The sequence below is a fragment of the Oncorhynchus gorbuscha genome, unplaced genomic scaffold, assembly GCF_021184085.1.
Source record: "Oncorhynchus gorbuscha isolate QuinsamMale2020 ecotype Even-year unplaced genomic scaffold, OgorEven_v1.0 Un_scaffold_772, whole genome shotgun sequence".
Taxonomy (NCBI): domain Eukaryota; kingdom Metazoa; phylum Chordata; class Actinopteri; order Salmoniformes; family Salmonidae; genus Oncorhynchus; species Oncorhynchus gorbuscha.
In genome coordinates, this window is record NW_025745805.1 from 120,535 (window position 1) to 147,323 (window position 26,789).

At 47.9% G+C, this 26,789-nt stretch overlaps 1 protein-coding gene and 1 long non-coding RNA gene across 15 annotated transcripts in view; both read left to right on the forward strand.

Moving 5' to 3' along the window:
* The window catches only part of LOC124020223 (RNA-binding protein 47-like), an 82,562-nt gene extending 71,942 nt beyond the window's left edge, over positions 1–10,620 (forward strand). For 6 of the 11 annotated variants that reach the window (XM_046335582.1, XM_046335589.1, XM_046335581.1 and 3 more), the window contains 4 exons: positions 1,345–1,368; positions 3,434–3,646; positions 7,686–7,864; positions 9,559–10,620. In XM_046335582.1, coding sequence (XP_046191538.1) covers positions 1,345–1,368; positions 3,434–3,646; positions 7,686–7,864; positions 9,559–9,804 — 662 coding nt within the window. In that variant the 3' untranslated portion in view covers positions 9,805–10,620. The remainder of the gene's footprint in view (positions 1–1,344; positions 1,369–3,433; positions 3,647–7,685; positions 7,865–9,558) is intronic. The other 5 variants (XM_046335584.1, XM_046335591.1, XM_046335585.1 and 2 more) reach the window with 5 other exon arrangements.
* A 618-nt stretch (positions 10,621–11,238) lies between these two features.
* Positions 11,239–14,985, forward strand: LOC124020225. 4 transcript variants are annotated; one of them, XR_006835940.1, is made up of 4 exons: positions 11,239–13,447; positions 13,583–13,601; positions 13,863–14,133; positions 14,265–14,985. It is a non-coding gene; the product is annotated as an uncharacterized LOC124020225 (long non-coding RNA). The 4 variants fall into 4 exon arrangements; XR_006835938.1 differs by having other exon boundaries at positions 13,583–14,133; XR_006835939.1 differs by lacking the exon at positions 13,583–13,601 and having other exon boundaries at positions 13,710–14,133.
* The last annotated feature ends 11,804 nt before the right edge of the window (positions 14,986–26,789 follow it).

Below are 26,789 nucleotides of genomic sequence, written 5' to 3' on the forward strand. Positions count from 1 at the left end.
CCTACACAAAACACCACGGCAGGTTAAACCTACACAAAACAAACAGGGTAAACCTACACAAAACACCACGGCAGGGTAAACCTACACAAAACACAAAACACGGCAGGGTAAACCTACACAAAAACACCAGGGTAAACGGCAGGTTAAACCTACACAAAAAACCAGGTTAAACCTACACAAAACACCACGGCAGGTTAAACCTACACAAAACACCACGGCAGGGTAAACCTACACAAAACACCACGGCAGGGTAAACCTACACAAAACACCACGGCAGCAGGTTAAACCTACACAAAACACCACGGCAGGTTAAACCTACACAAAACACCACGGCAGGGTAAACCTACACAAAACACCACGGCAGGGCAGGGTAAACCTACACAAAACACCACGGCAGGGTAAACCTACACAAAACACCACGGCAGCAGGTTAAACCTACACAAAACACCACGGCAGGTTAAACCTACACAAAACACCACGGCAGGGTAAACCTACACAAAACACCACGGCAGGTTAAACCTACACAAAACACCACGGCCGGTTAAACCTACACAAAACACCACAGCAGGATAAACCTACACAAAACACCACGGCAGCAGGTTAAACCTACACAAAACACCACGGCAGGTTAAAACACAAAACACCACGGCAGGTTAAACCTACACAAAACACCACGGCAGGTTAAACCTACACAAAACACCACGGCAGGTTAAACCTACACAAAACACCACGGCAGGTTAAACCTACACAAAACACCACGGCAGCAGGTTAAACCTACACAAAACACCACAGCAGGATAAACCTACACAAAACACAGCCCTCATTTCAAGTGTTTCTAAAATCCCTTATTGGAAACTGAACGGTGGGAAAAACAAAGATTGGAATCATTTCCTTGTTTGACCGCTAGGTCTTATGGGTATTATGACACCTCCACTGTGGGCCTCTATACCTGCATCGAGAGGATCCCCTAGTGGCTGTCTGGAGTATTGGCAGATTATGATTCTGCTGTCCCTTCACTGTCAGTAAGCAGGAAGCGTCTCCTCTGTAAGTAACCTCTGAGGACGCCATATTGCAGAGAGTCCCCCTTTTTCAGTGCTGAGCCCGTCCCCTGTGATGAGTGACGCTGGCAGGTGTCTGGGTGGCAGCTCAACTAATCTGTGTCCTAAGTAGCACTCTATTCCATTTGCAGGGCACTACTATCGACCAGAGCCCTATTGGCTCTAACCCTATGGGCCCTTGTCAGAAGTAGTGCCCTACATAGGGGACAGGGTTCCATTTGGGCCGATCCAACTCATCTGTCCAGACGTTGACTGTAATCACTGTGTTCTGGTTTTCTCTCCAAAGGAGGCCCAATGATACAGACCAATGGTAATCTATTCCATCCTTTATTGGCTACTCCTTTACACTCCCTTATCCAATGAAACATCAACTTCCTGGTCATGTGACCAACTCCTCTCTCTGGGTTTCTATAACAACTTCCCCTTGTTTCATCACCTCTTCAGTTCGCTAGTAGACAGACAAACTGTCAGACCCGATGTCTCCCAACCTCCTTGACAACTAATGACTAGATAAACATAGACAATGTACAGTATATATATATTTTTGCACCTCTGACAAACCGTGTAAAATGACGCCCCATAGCAGCCCCCCTAATGTCGGCTTCACACTTTGATGGGAAATGTCCAAACTGGATTCCTTGGGACGTCCCAACTCTCGGACATCACCCCATTGAATTTGACATTTAAAACGGTTAAAGTAAGAGTTAAGGTTAAGGGTAGGGGTTTAGGGGTTTAGGGTAGGGGTTTAGGGTAGGGGTTTAGGGGTTTAGGGTAAGAGTTTATTTTATTTTTATTTCACCTTTATTTTACCAGGTAGGCTAGATGAGAACAAGTTCTCATTTACAACTGCGACCTGGCCAAGATAAAGATAAAGGGGTAGGGTAGGGGTTTAGGGTAGGGGTTTAGGGTTTAGGGTAGGGTTAGGGTAGGGGTTTAGGGTACGGTAGGGGTTTAGGGTAGGGGTTTAGGGTAGGGATTTAGGGTAGGGTAGGGATTTAGGGTAGGGGTTTAGGGTAGGAGTTTAGGGTAGGGCTTTAGGGTAGGGTATGGGTTTGGGGTAGAGGTTTAGGGTAGGGTAGGGTTAGGGTAGGGGTTTAGGGTATGGTAGGGGTTTAGGGTAGGGGTTTAGGGTAGGGTAGGGTAGGGATTTAGGGTAGGGTAGGGTAGGGGTTTAGGGTAGGGGTTTAGGGTTTAGGGTAGGGTTAGGGTAGGGGTTTAGGGTATGGTAGGGGTTTAGGGTAGGGGTTTAGGGTAGGGATTTAGGGTAGGGTAGGGATTTAGGGTAGGGATTTAGGGTAGGAGTTTAGGGTAGGGCTTTAGGGTAGGGTATGGGTTTGGGGTAGAGGTTTAGGGTAGGGTAGGGTTAGGGTAGGGGTTTAGGGTATGGTAGGGGTTTAGGGTAGGGGTTTAGGGTAGGGTAGGGTAGGGATTTAGGGTAGGGTAGGGTAGGGTAGGGGTTTAGGGTAGGGGTTTAGGGTTTAGGGTAGGGTATGGGTAGGGGTTTAGGGTAGGGTTGGAGTTTAGAGTAGGGTAGGGGTTTATGGTAGGTGTTTCTGTTAGGAGTTTCAGTTGGGAGTATAGTCTAGGGGTTTAGGGTAGGTGTTTAGGATATGTGTTTATGGTAGGGTAGGGATTTAGTTTAGGGTAGGGGTTTCGGGTAGGGTAGGGGTTTAGGGTAGGAGTTTAGGGTAGGCTAGGGGTTTAGGGTAGGGCTGGGGTTTAGGGTATGGTAGGGGTTTAGGGTAGGAGTTTAGGGTAGGGTAGGGTTTAGGGTAGGGGTTTAGGGTAGGGTAGAAGTTTAGGGTAGCAGTCTAGGGTAGGTTAGGGGTTTAAGGTAGTGACGTCCCAAGGATCACGGATAGCAATAACGAACTTCAGTGCCACAGGACGTTGGTGGTAGGGTAGGGGTTTAGGGTAGGGGTTTAGGGTAGGGTAAGGGGTTTAGGGTAGGAGTTTAGGGTAGGTTAGGGGTTTAGGGTAGTGACGTCCCAAGGATCACGGATAGCAATAACGAACTTCAGTGCCACAGGAGGTTGGTGGCACATTAAAAGGGGAGGACGGGCTCGTAGTAATGTCTGGGGCAGAATATTATAAAATATCTATCTGTATAAACACTACCAGTTTAAAGTTTGGACACATCGACTCATTCAAGGGTTTTTCTTTATTTTTTAATATTTTCTACATTGTAGAATAATAGTGAAGACGTCACAACTATGAAACAAAACGTATTTACAACGACGGCCTCCCCGGTCAAAACCTGACGACGCTGGGCCCTGTGCTAAGCAGAACGTGGCCTAAACATATCCCATGCCCCTATATATTGAAGCGTAACCCTAAACAGCGCCCCCCCCATTCCCACTGTGGCCCATCTCCAGCAGGTGCTGTGCGAGGTCGTGGCCGAGCGACGGCAGGTAGCCGTGCCCCCGGCCCCCGGGGGTCATACCTGGGTGGTTACTCTGCTGGGCGGGGTATCTACAGCCGGTACCATGAAGGCAAAGCCAAGGGCCCCGACAACAAGGCCTACGAGCTGGTACCCTCTATGGAGCTGACTGCCTCAGTCAACCCGTTGGGCATCAAGCCTTGCACAAGTCAGTCACACCCCTGTCGTACCCCCCGTCGTACCCCCCCGTTGTCCCCCTAAACTGTCCCCTATACCGCCGCCTGCTTCCTTAAGTTTTTTCTTCTTCCTGTCTCCTTCCTGTCTCAAGCCTGTCTCCTTCCTGTCTCAAGCCTGTCTCCTTCCTGTCTCAAGCCTGGCTCAAGTCAGTGAAAGATACCTCTAAACCATGCCTGGTCTAAACTAACTCCCTACTGGTCTAAACCAGGCCTGGTCTAAACTAACTCCCTACTGGTCTAAACCAGGCCTGGTCTAAACTAACTCCTTACTGGTCTAAACCAGGCCTGGTCTAAACTAACTCCCTACTTGTCTAAACTAACTCCCTACTGGTCTAAACTAACTCCCTACTGGTCTAAACTAACTCTCTACTGGTCTAAACTAACTCTCTACTGGTCTAAACCAGGCCTGGTCTAAACTAACTCCCTACTGGTCTAAACTAACTCTCTACTGGTCTAAACTAACTCCCTACTGGTCTAAACTAACTCCCTACTGGTCTAAACTAACTCTCTACTGGTCTAAACTAACTCCCTACTGGTCTAAACTAACTCCCTACTGGTCTACACCAGGTCTGGTCTAAACTAACTCCCTACTGGTCTAAACTAACTCCCTACTGGTCTACACCAGGCCTGGTCTAAACTAACTCTCTACTGGTCTAAACCAGGCCTGGTCTAAACTAACTCCCTACTGGTCTAAACTAACTCCCTACTGGTCTAAACTAACTCCCTACTGGTCTACACCAGGCCTGGTCTAAACTAACTCCCTACTGGTCTAAACCAGGCCTGGTCTAAACTAACTCCCTACTGGTCTAAACTAACTCCCTACTGGTCTAAACTAACTCCCTACTGGTCTAAACCAGGCCTGGTCTAAACTAACTCCCTACTGGACTAAACTAACTCCCTACTGGTCTAAACTAACTCCCCACTGGTCTAAACTAACTCCTTACTGGTCTAAACTAAATCCCTACTGGTCTAAACTAACTCCCTACTGGTCTAAACCAGGCCTGGTCTAAACTAATTCCCTACTGGTCTAAACCAGGCCTGGTCTAAACTAACTCCCTACTGGTCTAAACTAACTCCCTACTGGTCTAAACTAAATCCCTACTGGTCTAAACTAACTCCCTACTGGTCTAAACCAGGCCTGGTCTAAACTAACTCCCTACTGGTCTAAACTAACTCCCTACTGGTCTAAACTAAATCCCTACTGGTCTAAACTAACTCCCTACTGGTCTAAACCAGGCCTGGTCTAAACTAACTCCCTACTGGTCTAAACTAACTCCCTACTGGTCTAAACTAACTCCCTACTGGTCTAAACTAAATCCCTACTGGTCTAAACTAACTCCCTACTGGTCTAAACTAACTCCCTACTGGTCTAAACTAACTCTCTACTGGTCTAAACTAACTCCCTACTGGTCTAAACTAACTCTCTACTGGTCTAAACCAGGCCTGGTCTAAACTAACTCCCTACTGGTCTAAACGAACTCCCTACTGGTCTAAACTAACTCTCTACTGGTCTAAACTAACTCCCTACTGGTCTAAACTAACTCTCTACTGGTCTAAACCAGGCCTGGTCTAAACTAACTCCCTACTGGTCTAAACTAACTCCCTACTGGTCTAAACTAACTCCCTACTGGTCTAAACTAACTCTCTACTGGTCTAAACTAACTCCCTACTGGTCTAAACTAACTCTCTACTGGTCTAAACCAGGCCTGGTCTAAACTAACTCCCTACTGGTCTAAACTAACTCCCTACTGGTCTAAACTAAATCCCTACTGGTCTAAACTAACTCCCTACTGGTCTAAACTAACTCCCTACTGGTCTAAACTAACTCCCTACTGGTCTAAACTAACTCTCTACTGGTCTAAACTAACTCCCTGCTGGTCTAAACTAACTCTCTACTGGTCTAACCCAGGCCTGGTCTAAACTAACTCCCTAGTGGTCTAAACCAGGCCTGGTCTAAACTAACTCCTACTGGTCTAAACTAACTCCCTACTGGTCTAAACTAACTCCCTACTGGTCTAAACCAGGTCTGGTCTAAACTAACTCCCTACTGGTCTAAACCAGGCATGGTCTAAACTAACTCCCTACTGGTCTAAACTAACTCCCTACTGGTCTAAACCAGGCCTGGTCTAAACTAACTCTCTACTGGTCTAAACCAGGCCTGGTCTAAACTAACTCCCTACTGGTCTAAACTAACTCCCTACTGGTCTAAACTAACTCCCTACTGGTCTAAACCAGGCCTGGTCTAAACTAACTCCCTACTGGTCTACACCAGGCCTGGTCTAAACTAACTCCCTACTGGTCTAAACCAAGCCTGGTCTAAACTAACTCCCTACTGTCATCTTTCCACTGCTCAACTCCAGTTCCCAGAGGGCAGCAGCAGGCAGGAAATAGCAGACAGGAAATGAGATATAGGAAGCCTGAGGATGAATTGATGGGTCATAGATTTTCACTATAATACTTTAACATCAGCTGATATATGACCTTTTCTGCAGCTCAGGTCACCGTTGACAGACCGCAGCTTTCTGGAGAAAAAAAAAGCTAAGAGACACTACTGCCCCCTCTCCTGGACTGGAGTTGAACTGCAAGCCGTTATTCTCAGAGAGGCTGTCTTGTCTCTCTCTCTCTTTCCAATTCATCCTTCTGTTTTACCTGCTCTGTCCTACTATCCCTTATTGAGACCAGGAGAGAAAAACAAAAACCTCTCTTGGTGATGATGGTGACGTGTTTTTCCTTTACTGTAAATTCCTCAACACTTCAGATCAAGGAGGCCCCCTTTTAACCTCTTCTGATTTAAACGTCACTCATTGGTTTATTGTTTCTCTGTTAGGTGTATGTATATCTCCGGTATGGAACGATAATCTGATTGTCCTAATCTGGACGTGATTGCTCAATCCCCCACAATCCTTCTCTCAGTCTCTGGAATAAACTGGATCAGAGAAACACAGTGGACTTTTGTCCATCTGAAACAATGAGTGACCTTGTGTTGGCATGTGTATTAGCGTGTGTGTGTGTGTGTGTGTGTGTGTGTGTGTGTGTGTGTGTGTGTGTGTGTGTGTGTGTGTGTGTGTGTGTGTGTGTGTGTGTGTGTGTGTGTGTGTGTGTGTGTGTGTGTGTGTGTGTGTGTGTGTGTGTGTGTGTGTGTGTGTGTGTGTGTGTGTGTGTGTGAAGGGGGTTTAATCAAGAGCTAAGCACCAGTTTAATCCGAATCACACCCCGACCAACAGAGGCTCACACTAACTTGGGTAACTCCATTCTCTCTCTCTCTCTCTCTCTCTCTCTCTCTCTCTCTCTCTCTCTCTCTCTCTCTCTCTCTCTCTCTCTCTCTCTCTCTCTCTCTCTCTCTCTCTCTCTCTCTCTCTCTCTCTCTCTCTCTCTCTCTCTCTCTCTCTCTCTCTCTCTCTCTCTCTCTCTCTCTCTCTCTGTGTCTCTCTCTCTCTCTCTCTCTCTCTCTCTCTCTCTCTCTCTCTCTCTCTCTCTCTCTCTCTCTCTCTCTCTCTCTCTCTCTCTCTCTGTGTCTCTCTCTCTCTCTCTCTCTCTCTCTCTCTCTCTCTCTCTCTCTCTCTCTCTCTCTCTCTCTCTCTCTTCTCTTCTCTCTCTCTCTCTCTCTCTTTCTCCCTCTCTCCCTCTTCTCTCTCCTCTCTCTCTCTCTCCCTCTTCTCTTCTCTCCTCTCTCTCTCTCTCTCTTTTCTCCCTCTCTCACTCTTCTCTTCTCTCTCTCTCTCTCTCTCTCTCTCTCTCTCTCTCTTTTCTATCTCTCTCCCTCAAACTCTGTCCTGTTAAAGTGTCTTTGACATTTCATAGTGGCATTTCCCAATCTGACTCTCATTCTGGGGTTTTGTGTGTGTGTGTGTGTGTGTGTGTGTGTGTGTGTGTGTGTGTGTGTGTGTGTGTGTGTGTGTGTGTGTGTGTGTGTGTGTGTGTGTGTGTGTGTGTGTGTGTGTGTGTGTGTGTGTGTGTGTGTGTGTGTGTGTGTGTGTGTGTGTGTGTGTGTGTGTGTGTGTGTGCGTGCAGTGGGCCTGCAGGCTCTAGGAGGCCAGTACCCGGTGTTCCAGGGAGCCAAGCTGATGGAGGAAGGGAAGATGCATCACTCTGTGGAGCACCTCATTAACCCCCTGGCCCTGCAGCACGACCACACAGCCCAGAACACACAGACAGTTATACCTACTGTCTCCTCCCCTCCACCCTACCAGGTACACACACAGACTGTTATACCTGCTGTCTCCTCACCTCCACCCTACCAGGTACACACACAGACTGTTATACCTACTGTCTCCTCACCTCCACCCTACCAGGTACACACACAGCCCAGAACACACAGACTGTTATACCTGCTGTCTCCTCCCCTCCACCCTACCAGGTACACACACAGACTGTTATACCTGCTGTCTCCTCCCCTCCACCCTACCAGGTACACACAGACTGTTATACCTGCTGTCTCCTCCCCTCCACCCTACCAGGTACACACACAGACTGTTATACCTACTGTCTCCTCCCCTCCACCCTACCAGGTACACACACAGACTGTTATACCTGCCCCTCCACCCTACCAGGTACACACACAGACTGTTATACCTACTGTCTCCTCCCCTCCACCCTACCAGGTACACACACAGACTGTTATACCTGCTGTCTCCTCCCCTCCACCCTACCAGGTACACACACAGACTGTTATACCTGCTGTCTCCTCCCCTCCACCCTACCAGGTACACACACAGACTGTTATACCTGCTGTCACCTCCCCTCCACCCTACCAGGTACACACACAGACTGTTATACCTGCTGTCTCCTCCCCTCCACCCTACCAGGTACACACACAGACTGTTATACCTGTCTCCTCCTCCACCCTCTACACACACAGACTGTTATACCTGCTGTCTCCTCCCTCCACCCTACCAGGTACACACACAGACTGACTGTCTCCTCCCTCCACCCTACCATACACACACAGACCTGCTGTCTCCTCCCCTCCACCCTACCAGGTACACACACAGACTGTTATACCTGCTGTCTCCTCCCCTCCACCCTACCAGGTACACACACAGACTGTTATACCTGCTGTCTCCTCCCCTCCACCCTACCAGGTACACACACAGACTGTTATACCTCTGTCTCCTCCCTCCACCCTACCAGGTACACACACAGACTGTTATACCTACTGTCTCCTCCCTCCACCCTACCAGGTACACACACAGACACCTGCTGTCTCCTCCCCTCCACCCTACCAGACACACACAGACTGTTATACCTACTGTCTCCTCCCCTCCACCCTACCAGGTACACACACAGCCCAGAACACACAGACTGTTATACCTGCTGTCTCCTCCCCTCCACCCTACCAGGTACACACACAGACTGTATACCTGCTGTCTCCTCACCTCCACACCTAACCCTCCCTCCCTCCCCCTCCCTCCTTCCCTCCCCCTCTCTCTCTCCTCCCTCCCTCCCCCCTCTCTCTCTCTCCCTCCCTCCCTCTCCCTCCCTCCCTCCCTCCCTCCCCCTCCCTCCCTCCCTCCCTCCCTCCCTCCCTCCCTCCCTCCCTCCCTCCCTCCTCCCTCCCTCCCTCCCTCCCTCCCTCCCTCCCTCCCTCCCTCCCTCCCTCCCTCCCTCTCTCCTCCCTCCCTCTCTCTCTCCCTCCCTCCCTCCCTCCCTCTCCTCCCTCCCTCCTTCCCTCCCTCCCTCTCTCCCCCTCTCTCCCTCCCTCCCTCCCTCCCTCCCTCCCTCCCTCCCTCCCTCCCTCCCTCCCTCCTCCCTCCCTCCTCTCCCCCCTCCCTCCCTCCCTCCCCCTCCCTCCCTCCCTCCCTCCCTCCCTACCTCCCTCCCTCTCTCCTCCCTCCCTCCCTCCCTCCCTCTCTCTCTCCTCCCTCCCTCCCTCTCTCCCCCTCAGGGTCGTCCCATCACACCAGTGTACACCATGACCCACAACATGCAGCGTATCCCCACGGCCAGTGGTCTGTACGGAGCAGGCTATATGCCCATCACCAACTACAACGCTGCTGCCCTGGCAGCCCTGCAGAAGAACGCAGCCGTGGCCGCTGCAGCCTACGGAGGGTACGCGGGTTACGCCATGCCCCAGGCCTTCCCTGCCGCAGCGTTTCAGGTGCCCATCCACGACGTCTACCAGACCTACTGACAACAGATACCAGACCTACTGACAACAGATACCAGACCTACTGACAACAGATACCAGACCTACTGACAACAGATACCACACCTACTGACAACAGATACCAGACCTACTGACAACAGATACCAGCTACCAGACCGACTGACAACAGATACCAGCTACCAGACCGACTGACAACATCTACCAGCTACCAAACCTACTGACAACAGCTACCAGCTACCAAACCTACTGACAACAGATACCAGACCTACTGACAACAGCTACCAGACCTACTGACAACAGCTACCAGACCTACTGACAACAGCTACCAGACCTACTGACAACAGATACCAGACCTACTGACAACAGATACCAGACCTACTGACAACAGCTACCAGACCTACTGACAACAGATACCAAACCTACTGACAACAGCTACCAGACCTACTGACAACAGCTACCAGACCTACTGACAACAGATACCAGCTACCAGCTGTCTGGTCCACAACTCCTGTTCAACCACCACTCAACGTTCAAACAACTTTTGTATCACGACGTCAGGAACTACAGACGACCTACAGAAGACCTCATCCCCACATATCACCTCCCCCCCCGTTCAAATAACGACACGTCAACTCAATGTCTTCAACAGCAACGTCTACGCGCGTCTACGCGACGTCCACAATGTAAAAAACCCAACCTAAATGGACCCTTGAACGCAAACTCTACTCTGCGTCGGTTCTTCAACGTTAGCCCAACATCTAGGCTACGTTATGACGTGCGCCAAAACCTTCGACGTTTTCACAACGTCTATGCAACGTCCTACTGACAGGTTGATCACATTGGGTCCTAATGAATACTGGACCAGACGTTCACACAACGTTCACACAACATTCACACAATGTATTCTATGAATAGAATAGAGCCTATATCGCTCATATTCAAATCTGGAGAGTTCCTCTGCATTGTTTCATTGTTCCCCTCTAATCAGGGACTGATTTAGACCTGGGACACCAGTCATTGTTCCCCTCTAATCAGGGACTGATTTAGACCTGGGACACCAGGTGGGTGATTCCCCTCTAATCAGGGCCTGATTTAGACCTGGGACACCAGGTGGGTGATTCCCCTCTAATCAGGGCCTGATTTAGACCTGAGACACCAGGTGGGTGATTCCCCTCTAATCAGGGACTGATTTAGACCTGGGACACCAGGTGGGTGATTCCCTCTAATCAGGGCCTGATTTAATCAGGGCCTGATTTAGACCTGGGACACCAGGTGGGTGATTCCCCTCTAATCAGGGACACCTGATTCCCCTCTAATCAGGGACTGATTTAGACCTGGGACACCAGGTGGGACTAATCCACCTGGGACACCAGGTGGGTGATTCCCCTCTAATAATCAGGGCCTAATGATTTAGACCTGGGACACCAGGTGGGTGATTCCCCTCTAATCAGGGCCAGTCATTCTTCCCCTCTAATCAGGGCCTGATTTAGACCTGGGACACCAGTCATTGTTCCCCTCTAATCAGGGCCTGATTTAGACCTGGAACACCAGGCGGGTACCATTAATGACCAGGTAGAGGAGAAAAACAGCATTAGTCCAGACCTGGTAGGTATCCCAGGAATCCCCAGGGTCTATAATCATCCACTCCCATCAGAACCATTGAAAACATATAAGAACCAATGAAGGAGATGTGGTCTGGTCATGGGTTGAAGTGCTCACCTTCAGCTTTACACTCAACATCACCCCCGCCCACCACCACCTTCTATGACATCACTGCATCACCCTGACAACGACCCCCCCCCCCCCTCACCTTCTATGACATCACTGCATCACCCTGACAATGGACCCCCCCCACCTTCTATGACATCACTTCATCACCTTGACAACGGACCCCCCATCACCTTCTATGACATCACTGCATCACCCTGACAACTGACCCCCCCACCCTCTCCTCCCTGTTGCCTGGGCAACAAGAACATTGAAGGTACACTGAAGTATTTCCGAAGAGGTTTTATGTTTCTGTTGTTAGTTTTCTGAAATAGAAAGATAACATTTTACTTTGTTTTTTTCAAACTTTAGTTTAAAACGTTTAAAAACAACACAAATATAACAAAATAAAAACTCAAATGAGAAAAAAATACTACAGAAAAAACTACTGAAGACATTTTATTTTGAATTTATTATTAAAAGAGTTTGTATTTTAAGTTGTTTTCATTTATCCATTCATGCTGTTAACTTCATAGATGAGTTTGCTTGTTGTTGGGGGTATCTATTAGTTTTCAGATACTGTAATACTGGGTATCATTTAAAAAACGTGTACTTTTTATGGGTGTTTTTAGATATGTTATACTTCTGATCTGGAACCTGGGCCTGTCACTTCACTGTCTACTCCAGCAGACTAAGACTGAATTATTTTATCATGTTGTTGTTGTTGTTGTTGTTCTGTACTTTATTCTAATTGTTTGTATTTGCTTGATTCTCACATGGTGAACAAATATGGACAAAGGCGTTTATTATTTTGTATTGCTCTGCCCTAACACTCTCTAGTGCTAGCATATGCTACGTACGCTAAGCTAACTGCTAAACTAGCATATGCTACGTAGGCTAAGCTAACATGAAACATATTACTAGCATTTGCTAAGCTAACTAAAGTACTGTTCGCATACGCTAAGCTAACCGAAACGCTCTACTAGCATATGCTAAGCTTACCCGAAACATCCTGTTAGCTTTATGCTAAGCTTACCGAAACACCCTGTTAGCTTTATGCTAAGCTAGCAGCATCACACTCCGCTGAGCTTCAACCCACTGTAAAGCCTTTCTACGAGAGATCTGTGTCTCTCTGGGTTCGACTATTGTGCCTTTCCACTAGCCGGTCTTATGATCTCTGAGCTCAACTGCAGTGCCTGTTGAGTGGAAATGTGTTTTACTCACTACACTACACTAGCATTTCACAGAATTACTACATGCCCAATAGACTGCTTCATTCTCAGCGGTAGCTGGTCGTTGGAACAGAGACTATGGTCAGGATTTAATCCCAAACCGCTTGATGTTTAGAGGTCCAATTAGGCAGCAGCATCGTCGATCAGATTGAATCGCTGCCGATACCTCTCTGGATCCTGGATCTCTTTGGGTTTCATACCAACCCGAACACAAACCTAGTATTCTCTCTCTCTCTCTCTCGTTGATTTCTAAAAGGCAACAGATTCCCTGTGAAATATATGAATACGTTCAGCTGTCAGAAGGCACTGAGACCACGCCCACACTGACATCTAATTAGCATAATACACAAACCCTCGTGGGCTGTGTCTCAACCCACCACGCCCACATCTAATTAGCATAATACACAAACCCTCTTGGGCTGTGTCTCAATCCCCCAAGCCTGCCTGTCAGCCTTCCTCACCTGAGGTGGAAGGTGACCTTCCTCATCTGAGGTGGAAGGTGACCTTCCTCATCTGAGGTGGAAGGTGACCTTCCTCACCTGAGGTGGAATCGGCCTTCCTCATCTGAGGTGGAAGGTGACCTTCCTCATCTGAGGGTGAAGGTGACCTTCCTCACCTGAGGTGGAATCGACCTTCCTCATCTGAAGTGGAATCGGCCTTCCTCATCTGAGGTGGAATCGACCTTCCTCACCTGAGGTGGAATCGACCTTCCTCATCTGAGGTGGAAGGTGACCTTCCTCACCTTCCTCATCTGAGGTGGAATCGACCTTCCTCATCTGAGGTGGAATCGGCCTTCCTCATCTGAGGTGGAATCGACCTTCCTCATCTGAGGTGGAATCGACCTTCCTCATCTGAGGTGGAAGGTGACCTTCCTCATCTGAGGTGGAATCGACCTTCCTCATCTGAGGTGGAATCGACCTTCCTCATCTGAGGTGGAAGGTGACCTTCCTCATCTGAGGTGGAAGGTGACCTTCATCATCTGAGGGGAAGGTGACCTTCCTCACCTTCCTCATCTGAGGTGGAATCGACCTTCCTCATCTGAAGTGGAATCGGCCTTCCTCATCTGAGGTGGAATCGACCTTCCTCACCTGAGGTGGAATCGACCTTCCTCATCTGAGGTGGAATCGACCTTCCTCATCTGAGGTGGAAGGTGACCTTCCTCATCTGAGGTGGAATCGACCTTCCTCATCTGAGGTGGAATCGACCTTCCTCATCTGAGGTGGAAGGTGACCTTCCTCATCTGAGGGGGAAGGTGACCTTCCTCACCTGAGGTGGAATCGGCCTTCCTCATCTGAGGTGGAATCGACCATCCTCATCTGAGGTGGAAGGTGACCTTCCTCACCTTCCTCATCTGAGGTGGAATCGACCTTCCTCATCTGAGGGGGAAGTTGACCTTCCTCATCTGAGGTGGAAGGTGTCCTTCCTCATCTGAGGTGGAAGGTGACCTTCCTCATTTGAGGGTGGAAGGTGACCTTCCTCATCTGAGGTGGAATCGATCTTCCTCATCTGAGGGGGAAGGTGACCTTCCTCATCTGAGGGTGGAAGGTGACCTTCCTCATCTGAGGTGGAAGGTGACCTTCCTCATCTGAGGTGGAATCGACCTTCCTCATCTGAGGGGGAATCGACCTTCCTCATCTGAGGGGGGAAGTTGACCTTCCTCATCTGAGGTGGAAGGTGACCTTCCTCATCTGAGGGGGGAAGTTGACCTTCCGCATCTGAGGGGGAAGGTGACCTTCATCATCTGAGGTGGAAGGTGACAGAGCTACAGCGGTGTTTGTCAAGAGATCGTGGTGAAACATCCTTGAAAAATTTGGTTTTCTCACAAATACTTCTGTAGCGTCCTAACGAGTCAGATTGGACCATCTTAAAACAATTCCATATGTAACCAGGATGTACGATTTAGTTTAGTAGGAACTCAGTGCCCTGGGGCCCTTAGACCCCTTTTTCTTTTAACAGCTTTGTGATGGGGAATATAATTATATTGAAACTAACCTGCCAACTGGAACTAAGCCTTAGAGGCACAGACACAGGTTCTCTCTACCCCCTCACAGTTCCCCTGTAGCTATAACTCAGGCTGACTTGACCTGCTAGTAACTAACACACATCAGCCTCCACATCCAATCTGAAAACAACTGGAACTAAGCCTTAGAGGCACAGACACAGGTTCTCTCTACCCCCTCACAGTTCCCCTGTAGCTATAACTCAGGCTGACTTGACCTGCTAGTAACTAACACACATCAGCCTCCACATCCAATCTGAAAACAACTGGATCTAAGCCTTAGAGGCACAGACACAGGTTCTCTCTACCCCCTCACAGTTCCCCTGTAGCTATAACTCAGGCTGACTTGACCTGCTAGTAACTAACACACATCAGCCTCCACATCCAACGTGAAAACAACATTAAAAAAAGCTGCTACACGAGGCTGACACACGTGTGTTTGTTGGGAGAGAAGAAGAAGAGAGAACCTTAAACTACATGTTGCCGTCCTAGTATCACTCTCCATTCACACCCACCTGTATGCCAGACAGCCCGTCCATGTCTCTGTCGAAGTCTTGTGGTGTCATGTAGTATTTGTCTTTATTTGTAGTGGGGGTGTTCGTTGTGTTGATGCTGGTGAACTTGAAGGAGATAAGCAGTTGGGATGTAAATGGATTCAACAGTATTTTTGGAATATCAGGCCCAACTGTCTCTCTGTCTGTCCTGTAAAGAGCCTCTCTCTCTCTCTCTCTCTCTCTCTCTCTGTCTGGACTGTAAAGAGCCCCCCTCTCTTTCTCTCTGTTTCTCTCTCTGTCTGTCCTGTAAAGAGCCTCTCTCTCTGTCTCTCTCTCTCTGTAAAGAGCCTCTCTCTCTGTCTGGCCTGTAAAGAACCTCTCTCTCTCTCTGTCTCTCTCTCTGTCTGGCCTGTAAAGAGCCTCTCTCTCTGTCTGACCTGTAAAGAGCCCCCCTCTCTTTCTCTCTGTTTCTCTCTCTGTCTGTCCTGTAAAGAGCCTCTCTCTCTGTCTGGCCTGTAAAGAGCCCCTCTCTCTCTCTCTCTCTCTCTCTCTCTCTCTCTCTCTCTCTCTCTCTCTCTGTCTGGCCTGTAAAGAGCCCCTCTCTCTCTCTCTCTCTCTCTCTCTCTCTCTCTCTCTCTCTGACTGGCCTGTAAAGGGTTTCTCTCTCTCAAGAAAAACTGGAATTTCATTAAATACCGACGAGTAACTTTTATTGCGTTGTTTTATGATGACAAGAAGTCAGGATATATTTAATATATTCGTTGTGTGTTGTTGTTTATGACGTCAGAAGAAATGTTATAATATATTCCAAGAGTAAATAGAGTTTAGAGATCAAACTAAAATACATTTTAAAAACATTAGTTTGAACATTTTAAATTTGTGATGTAATCTGGTGTATTATGTTAAGAATGTAATGTAGAATGTGTTGTTGTTGTGTTTAGTGGGAGGACAGAGATATCAGGCTGTTTTGGTGGAGGTCTATGGAGCCATTCAGAGTTAACAGAGCTGAGTGGAACAGACACCCCCCTCACACTCCCCGCCCCTCCCCCTCAGACACTCCCCACCCCTCCCCCCTCACACTCCCCGCCCCTCCCCCTCAGACACTCCCCACCCCCTCAGACACCCCCCCCTCAGACACTCCCCCCTCAGACGCCCCCCCCCTCAGACACTCCCCTCCCCCTCAGACACCCCCCTCAGACACCCCCTCAGACACTCCCCCCCCTCAGACACTCCCCCCTCAGACACTCCCCCGCCCCCACCTGTAGGTGTCAACGTGTCGTCTCCATCTCCAACAGAACAACACGTGCCTCGTTAAAGAAATAACATTATTAATAATAACACTGTAAACTGTTCTTAGTGTGCCTTATTGCCAAACTGTGCTCCGCTGTCCCTGTTTAGACCTGGGACTGGTTTTCTATGCTCCTGGTGTCCCTGTTTAGACCTGGGACCGGTTTTCTATGCTCCTGCTGTCCCTGTTTAGACCTGGGACCGGTTTTCTATGCTCCGCTGTCCCTGTTTAGACCTGGGACTGGTTTTCTATGCTCCGCTGTCCCTGTTTAGACCTGGGACTGGTTTTCTATGCTCCGCTGTCCCTGTTTAGACCTGGGACTGGTTTTCTATGCTCCTGGTGTCCCTGTTTAGACCTGGGACTGGTTTTCTATGCTCCTGGTGTCCCTGTTTAGACCTGGGACTGGTTTTCTATGCTCCGCTGTCCCTGTTTAGACCTGGGACTGGTTTTCTATGCTCCTGGTGTCCCTGTTTAGACATGGGACCGGTTTTGCTCCTGGTTATTTTTCAGCTTGTTGTATTTATAGTGGTTAACTAGATAAATAAAGCATTTTCAAAAAAATATAACATGGTGTTGTCTTCTTTACAGTTAATCTGGTCCAGTTGTCTTCTTTTCAGTTAATCTGGTCCAGTTGTCTTCTTTTCAGTTAATCTGGTCCAGTTGTCTTCTTTACAGTTAATCTGGTCCAGTTGTCTTCTTTTCAGTTAATCTGGTCCAGTTGTCTTCTTTTCAGTTAATCTGGTCCAGTTGTCTTCTTTACAATTAATCTGGTCCAATTGTCTTCTTTTTACAATTAATCTACTCCAGTTGTCTTCTTTACAGTTAATCTGGTCCAGTTGTCTTCTTTACAATTAATCTGGTCCAGTTGTCTTCTTTACAATTAATCTGGTCCCGTTGTCTTCTTTACAATTAATCTAGTCCAGTTGTCTTTTTTTTACAGTTAATCTAGTCCAGTTGTCTTCTTTACAGTTAATCTAGTCCAGTTGTCTTTTTTTACAGTTAATTACATTTAACATTACATTTAAGTCGTTTAGCAGACGCTCTTATCCAGAGCGACTTACAAATTGGTGCATTCACCTTATGACATCCAGTAGAACAGTCACTTTACAATAGTGCATCTAAATCTTAAAGGGGGGGGTGAGAAGGATTACTTATCCTATCCTAGGTATTCCTTAAAGAGGTGGGGTTTCAGGTGTCTCTGGAAGGTGGTGATTGACTCCGCTGTCCTGGCGTCGTGAGGGAGTTTGTTCCACCATTGGGGGGCCAGAGCAGCGAACAGTTTTGACTGGGCTGAGCGGGAACTGTACTTCCTCAGTGGTAGGGAGGCGAACAGGCCAGAGGTGGATGAACGCAGTGCCCTTGTTTGGGTGTAGGGCCTGATCAGAGCCTGGAGGTACTGAGGTGCCGTTCCCCTCACAGCTCCGTTGGCAAGCACCATGGTCTTGTAGCAGATGCGAGCTTCAACTGGAAGCCAGTGGAGAGAGCGGAGGAGCGGGGTGACGTGAGAGAACTTGGGAAGGTTGAACACCAGACGGGCTGGTGTTAATCTAGTCCAGTTGTCTTCTTTACAGTTAATCTAGTCCACTGGTCCACATTTGCAGTTAATCTAGTCCACTGGTCCACATTTGCAGTTAATCTAGTCCACTGGTCCACATTTGCAGTTAATCTAGTCCACTGGTCCACATTTGCAGTTAATCTAGTCCACTGGTCCACATTTGCAGTTAATCTAGTCCACTGGTCCACATTTGCAGTTAATCTAGTCCACTGGTCCACATTTACAGTTAATCTAGTCCACTGGTCCACATTTGCAGTTAATCTAGTCCACTGGTCCACATTTGCTGTTAATCTAGTCCACTGGTCCACATTTGCAGTTAATCTAGTCCACTGGTCCACATTTGCAGTTAATCTAGTCCACTGGTCCACATTTGCAGTTAATCTAGTCCACTGGTCCACATTTACAGTTAATCTAGTCAACTGGTGTTTTGTAAGAAAAATAGACCTCTGATCTTAATTTAACCATAGGAGCTGATTCACTTGATTCCTTCTAACTGCAGTATAAAACCATAGGAGCTGATTCACTTGATTCCTTCTAACTGCAGTATAAAACCATAGGAGCTGATTCACTTGATTCCTTCTAACTGCAGTATAAAACCATAGGAGCTGATTCACTTGATTCCTTCTAACTGCAGTATAAAACCATAGGAGCTGATTCACTTGATTCCTTCTAACTGCAGTATAAAACCATAGGAGCTGATTCCTTCTAACTGCAGTATAAAACCATAGGAGCTGATTCCTTCTAAATGCAGTATAAAACCATAGGAGCTGAATCACTTGATTCACTTCAAACTGCAGCCTTCTGCCCCACTTAATACAGAGTCATTAACTTACAGTGGCTTCGTAAGAAGGAGTGGCTTCGTAAGAAGCATTTCAAGGTCCCGGAGTGGCCTAGCCAGTCTCCAGATCTCAACCACATAGAAAATCTTTGGAGGGAGTTGAAAGTCCGTGTTGCCCAGCAACAGCCCCAAAACATCACTGCTCTAGAGGAGATCTGCATGGAGGAATGGGCCAAAATACCATTAACAGTGTGTGAAAACCTTGTGAAGACTTACAGAAAACGTTTGACCTCTTTCATTGCCAACAAAGGGTATATAACAAGGTATTAAGGTAAACTTTTGTTATTGACCAAATACTTATTTTCCACCATAATTTGCAAATAAATTCAGCAGCCACTACTATTAAACCATTGGATCCCGCCCTTCTCTTTAAACACAGGTGACAGTTTTAAAACTCACTACATGTTAGAGGAATTTAATTCCTTTATGTTCATTAACCAATTAAATTGTAACAAAGCAAAACACTATGTCCGTTTCTAATAATTTGTAAGGTTCTTATTTGCATAAAATAGACAAAGATCAGGCTCAAAATTAATCAGTAGTGTTTATTCTCGAGAGCTCTGGTCATAATACCTTGGTTTATATACCTCACATTTCGTCATAAATGTGGTCCTCAGTGTTAATACCACTACATACTGTATTAAAAGGTTGGCTGGTCCTCAGTGTTAATACCACTACATACTGTATTAAAAGGTTGGCTGGTCCTCAGTGTTAATACCACTACATACTGTATTAAAAGGCTGGCTGGTCCTCAGTGTTAATACCACTACATACTGTATTAAAAGGTTGGCTGGTCCTCAGTGTTAATACCACTACATACTGTATTAAAAGGCTGGCTGGTCCTCAGTGTTAATACCACTACATACTGTATTAAAAGGCTGGCTGGTCCTCAGTGTTAATACCACTACATACTGTATTAAAAGGCTGGCTGGTCCTCAGTGTTAATACCACTACATACTGTATTAAAAGGCTGGCTGGTCCTCAGTGTTAATACCACTACATACTGTATTAAAAGGCTGGCTGGTCCTCAGTGTTAATACCACTACATACTGTATTAAAAGGCTGGCTGGTCCCCAGTATTAATACCACTACATACTGTATTAAAAGGCTGGCTGGTCCTCAGTGTTAATACCACTACATACTGTATTAAAAGGCTGGCTGGTCCTCAGTGTTAATACCACTACATACTGTATTAAAAAGTTGACTGGTCCTCAGTGTTAATACCACTACATACTGTATTAAAAGGTTGGCTGGTCCTCAGTGTTAATACCACTACATACTGTATTAAAAGGCTGGCTGTTCCTCAGTGTTAATACCACTACATACTGTATTAAAAGGTTGACTGGTCCTCAGTGTTAATACTCACCACTACATAGTGTATTAAAAGGCTGGCTGTTCCTCAGTGTTAATACCACTACATACTGTATTAAAAGGTTGACTGGTCCTCAGTGTTAATACTCACCACTACATAGTGTATTAAAAGGCTGGCTGGTCCTCAGTGTTAATACCACTACATACTGTATTAAAAGGTTGACTGGTCCTCAGTGTTAATACTCACCACTACATAGTGTATTAAAAGGCTGGCTGGTCCTCAGTGTTAATACCACTACATACTGTATTAAAAGGTTGGCTGGTCCTCAGTGTTAATACTCACCACTACATACTGTATTAAAAGGTTGGCTGGTCCTCAGTGTTAATACCACTACATACTGTATTAAAAAGTTGACTGGTCCTCAGTGTTAATACCACTACATACTGTATTAAAAGGTTGGCTGGTCCTCAGTGTTAATACCACTACATACTGTATTAAAAGGCTGGCTGTTCCTCAGTGTTAATACCACTACATACTGTATTAAAAGGCTGGCTGGTCCTCAGTGTTAATACCACTACATACTGTATTAAAAGGTTGACTGGTCCTCAGTGTTAATACCACTACATACTGTATTAAAAGGTTGACTGGTCCTCAGTGTTAATACTCACCACTACATAGTGTATTAAAAGGCTGGCTGGTCCTCAGTGTTAATACCACTACATGCTGTATTAAAAGGCTGGCCGGTCCTCAGTGTTAATACCACTACATACTGTATTAAAAGGCTGGCTGGTCCTCAGTGTTAATACTCACCACTTTATACTGTATTAAAAGGTTGGCTGGTCCTCAGTGTTAATACCACTACATACTGTATTAAAAGGCTGGCTGGTCCTCAGTGTTAATACCACTACATAGTGTATTAAAAGGTTGGCTGGTCCTCAGTGTTAATACCACTACATACTGTATTAAAAGGTTGGCTGGTCCTCAGTGTTAATACTCACCACTACACACTGTATTAAAAGGCTGGCTGGTCCTCAGTGTTAATACCACTACATACTGTATTAAAAGGTTGGCTGGTCCTCAGTGTTAATACCACTACATACTGTTTTAAAAGGTTGGCTGGTCCTCAGTGTTAATACTCACTACTACATACTGTATTAAAAGGTTGGCTGGTCCTCAGTGTTAATACTCACTACTACATACTGTATTAAAAGGTTGGCTAGCTAGTGGAGCCAGGGAGAGACAGGGGTACAGTGAGCTAGCTAGAGGAGACAGGGGTACAGTGAGCTAGCTAGAGGAGCCAGGGAGAGACAGGGGTACAGTGAGCTAGCTAGAGGAGACAGGGGTACAGTGAGCTAGCTAGAGGAGTCAGGGAGAGACAGGCAGACAGCGAGCTAGCTAGAGGAGCCAGGGAGAGACAGGCAGACAGCGAGCTAGCTAGTGGAGCCAGGGAGAGACAGGGTTACAGTGAGCTAGCTAGAGGAGCCAGGGAGAGACAGGGGTACAGTGAGCTAGCTAGAGGAGACAGGGGTACAGTGAGCTAGCTAGAGGAGACAGGGAGAGACAGGGGTACAGTGAGCTAGCTAGAGGAGCCAGGGGTACAGTGAGCTAGCTAGAGGAGACAGGGGTACAGTGAGCTAGCTAGAGGAGCCAGGGAGAGACAGGGGTACAGTGAGCTAGCTAGAGGAGCCAGGGGTACAGTGAGCTAGCTAGAGAAGCCAGGGAGAGACAGGGAGACAGTGAGCTAGCTAGAGGAGCCAGGGAGACAGTGAGCTAGCTAGAGGAGCCAGGAGAGACAGGCAGACAGCGAGCTAGCTAGTGGAGCCAGGGAGAGACAGGGTTACAGTGAGCTAGCTAGAGGAGCCAGGGAGAGACAGGGGTACAGTGAGCTAGCTAGAGGAGACAGGGGTACAGTGAGCTAGTTAGAGGAGCCAGGGAGAGACAGGGGTACAGTGAGCTAGCTAGAGGAGCCAGAGGTACAGTGAGCTAGCTAGAGGAGACAGGGGTACAGTGAGCTAGCTAGAGAAGCCAGGGAGAGACAGGGAGACAGTGAGCTAGCTAGAGGAGCCAGGGAGACAGTGAGCTAGCTAGAGGAGACAGGGGTACAGTGAGCTAGCTAGAGAAGCCAGGGAGAGACAGGGAGACAGCAAGCTAGCTAGAGGAGCCAGGGAGAAACAGGAGTACAGTGAGCTAGCTAGAGGAGCCAGGGAGAGACAGGGGTACAGTGAGCTAGCTAGAGGAGCCAGGGAGAGACAGGCAGACAGCGAGCTAGCTAGAGGAGCCAGGGAGAGACAGGGAGACAGCGAGCTAGCTAGAGGAGCCAGGGAGAGACAGGGGTACAGTGAGCTAGCTAGAGGAGCCAGGGAGAGACAGGCAGACAGCGAGCTAGCTAGAGGAGCCAGGGAGAGACAGGCAGACAGCGAGCTAGCTAGTGGAGCCAGGGAGAGACAGGGGTACAGTGAGCTAGCTAGAGGAGCCAGGGAGAGACAGGCAGACAGCGAGCTAGCTAGATGAGCCAGGGAGAGACAGGGGTACAGTGAGCTAGCTAGAGGAGCCAGGGAGAGACAGGGAGACAGCGAGCTAGCTAGTGGAGCCAGGGAGAGACAGGGGTACAGTGAGCTAGCTAGAGGAGCCAGGGAGACAGTGAGCTAGCTAGAGGAGCCAGGGAGAGACAGGGGTACAGTGAGCTAGCTAGAGGAGCCAGGGAGAGACAGGGGTACAGTAAGCTAGCTAGAGGAGCCAGGGAGAGACAGGTAGACAGCGAGCTAGCTAGAGGAGCCAGAGAGAGACAGGGGTACAGTGAGCTAGCTAGAGGAGCCAGGGAGAGACAGGCAGACATCGAGCTAGCTAGAGGAGCCAGGGAGAGACAGGCAGACATCGAGCTAGAAACATCTAGACTAGACAAAACTAACTGATCTAGAATATCAGATGATCTAGTAAAAGTGATTTAGACAGAAAAAGATGAAACCAGATGATCTCCAGACAATTAATGTTATTTATTTGATGACATTTAACCTACATCAAATATTATCTGTTATATTGACAAGATAGTCGAGTGACAGCTCTAATAATGAAAATACATGTTCTCAAAGATGGAAGGCGAGATCAGGTGGGACCATTCTAGCCAATGAGAGGTCAGATACACGTGTAAACAAGAGGCACAGCTCCTGATGTAAATTTGTTTTTTTACGGAACTTCTATTTGAGCAAACTAGCAATTACATTTTTTGTTGACCAAATTTGTCTTTTTGATTTTTTTTAATGGAGGTCAATGAGAAAGTGACTCGGTTTGTGTAATTATCAATCAATGAAATGTATTTATAAAGCCCTTTTTACGTCAGTTGATGTCACAGAGTACTCAATAGAAACCCCGCCTAAAACCCCAAACAGGAAGCGATGCAGATGTAGGAGCACGGATATATTATTTCTGGTTTTAGTATTTTCTGAAACCCTCTTCCTCTCTGCAAACATCTACTACAGCGCACCAGGGCTGCCCAACACTGCTCATGGAGCACTTACTACCCTCTAGTGGTCAACACTGTTACTGCAGCACTTACTACCCTCTAGTGGTCAACACTGTTACTGCAGAACTACTACCCTCTAGTGGCCAACACTGTTCCTGGGGCACTACTACCCTCTAGTGGTCAACACTGCTCCTGGGGCACTACTACCCTCTAGTGGTCAACACTGCTCCTGGGGCACTACTACCCTCTAGTGGTCAACACTGCTCCTGGGGCACTACTACCCTCTAGTGGTCAACACTGCTCCTGGGGTACTACTACCCTCTAGTGGTCAACACTGCTCCTGGGGTACTACTACCCTCTAGTGGTCAACACTGCTCCTGGGGTACTACTACCCTCTAGTGGTCAACACTGCTCCTGGGGTACTACTACCCTCTAGTGGTCAACACTGCTCCTGGGGTACTACTACCCTCTAGTGGTCAACACTGCTCCTGGGGTACTACTACCCTCTAGTGGTCAACACTGCTCCTGGGGTACTACTACCCTCTAGTGGTCAACACTGCTCCTGGGGCACTACTACCCTCTAGTGGTCAACACTGCTCCTGGGGTACTACTACCCTCTAGTGGTCAACAATGCTCCTGGGGCACTACTACCCTCTAGTGGTCAACACTGTTACTGCAGCACTTACTACCCTCTAGGTGTCAACACTGTTACTGCAGAACTACTACCCTCTAGTGGCCAACACTGTTCCTGGGGCACTACTACCCTCTAGTGGTCAACACTGCTCCTGGGGCACTACTACCCTCTAGTGGTCAACACTGCTCCTGGGGCACTACTACCCTCTAGTGGTCAACACTGCTCCTGGGGCACTACTACCCTCTAGTGGTCAACACTGCTCCTGGGGTACTACTACCCTCTAGTGGTCAACACTGCTCCTGGGGTACTACTACCCTCTAGTGGTCAACACTGCTCCTGGGGCACTACTACCCTCTAGTGGTCAACACTGCTCCTGGGGTACTACTACCCTCTAGTGGTCAACACTGCTCCTGGGGTACTACTACCCTCTAGTGGTCAACACTGCTCCTGGGGTACTACTACCCTCTAGTGGTCAACACTGCTCCTGGGGCACTACTACCCTCTAGTGGTCAACACTGCTCCTGGGGTACTACTACCCTCTAGTGGTCAACAATGCTCCTGGGGTACTACTACCCTCTAGTGGTCAACACTGCTCCTGGGGTACTACTACCCTCTAGTGGTCAACAGGAGGGTCTCTCTCCAGGAACAGTGTTGGACCAATAGGAGGGTCTCTCTCCAGGAACAGGGTTGGACCAATAGGAGGGTCTCCCTCCAGGAACAGGGTTGGACCAATAGGAGGGTCTCTCTCCAGGAACAGGGTTGGACCAATAGGAGGGTCTCCCTCCAGGAACAGGGTTGGACCAACAGGGTCTCTCTCCAGGAACAGGGTTGGACCAATAGGAGGGTATCTCTCCAGGAACAGGTTTGGACCAATAGGAGGGTCTCTCACCAGGAACAGGGTTGGACCAATAGGAGGGTCTCCCTCCAGGAACAGGGTTGGACCAATAGGAGGGTCTCTCTCCAGGAACAGAGATGATGACGTATTCTGATGATGTTCTGGTAGATTAAACCCACTCCAGACAAATCAATGGTTCTGGTAGATTAAACCCACTCCAGACATATCAGTGGTTCTGATGATGTTCTGGTAGATTAAACCCACTCCAGACATATCAGTGGTTCTGGTAGATTAAACCCACTCCAGACATATCAATGGTTCTGGTAGATTAAACCCACTCCAGACATATCAGTGGTTCTGGTAGATTAAACCCACTCCAGACATATCAGTGGTTCTGGTTGATTAAACCCACTCCAGACATATCAGTGGTTCTGGTAGATTAAACCCACTCCAGACATATCAGTGGTTCTGATGATGTTCTGGTAGATTAAACCCACTCCAGACATATCAGTGGTTCTGGTAGATTAAACCCACTCCAGACATATCAGTGGTTCTGGTTGATTAAACCCACTCCAGACATATCAATGGTTCTGATGATGTTCTGGCAGATTAAACCCACTCCAGACATATCAGTGGTTCTGGTAGATTAAACCCACTCCAGACATATCAGTGGTTCTGGTAGATTAAACCCACTCCAGACATATCAGTGGTTCTGGTAGATTAAACCCACTCCAGACATATCAATGGTTCTGATGATGTTTTATTAGAAGGTAAAAAAAAAACATTCATAAAAACATGTTTATTATCAATCTATAGATCAGAAGACTATTTTACAACCATCTAGATAGGTGTGTGTGTGTGAGAGAGAGACTGGAGAGGTGTGTGTGTGTGTGTGTGTGTGTGTGTGTGTGTGTGTGTGTGTGTGTGTGTGTGTGTGTGTGTGTGTGTGTGTGTGTGTGTGTGTGTGTGTGTGTGAGAGAGAGAGACTGGAGAGGTGTGTGTGTGTGAGAGAGAGACTGGAGAGGTGTGTGTGTGTGTGTGAGAGAGAGACTGGAGAGGTGTGTGTGTGTGAGAGAGAGAGACTGGAGAGGTGTGTGTGTGTGTGTGAGAGAGAGAGACTGGAGAGTGTGTGTGTGTGTGTGTGTGTGTGTGTGTGTGTGTGTGTGTGTGTGTGTGTGTGTGTGTGTGTGTGTGTGTGTGTGTGTGTGTGTGTGTGTGTGTGAGAGAGAGAGACTGGAGAGGTGTGTGTGTGTGTGTGTGAGAGAGAGAGACTGGAGAGGTGTGTGTGTGTGTGTGAGAGAGAGAGACTGGAGAGGTGTGTGTGTGTGAGAGAGAGAGACTGAGAGGTGTGTGTGTGTGTGTGTGTGAGAGAGAGAGACTGGAGAGGTGTGTGTGTGTGTGTGTGTGAGAGAGAGAGACTGGAGAGGTGTGTGTGTGTGAGAGAGAGAGACTGGAGAGGTGTGTGTGTGTGAGAGAGAGAGAGAGAGAGAGACTGGAGAGGTGTGTGTGTGTGTGTGTGTGTGTGTGTGTGTGTGTGTGTGTGTGTGTGTGTGTGTGTGTGTGTGTGTGTGTGTGTGTGTGTGTGTGTGTGTGTGTGTGTGTGTGTGTGTGAGAGAGAGAGACTGGAGAGGTGTGTGTGTGTGTGTGAGAGAGAG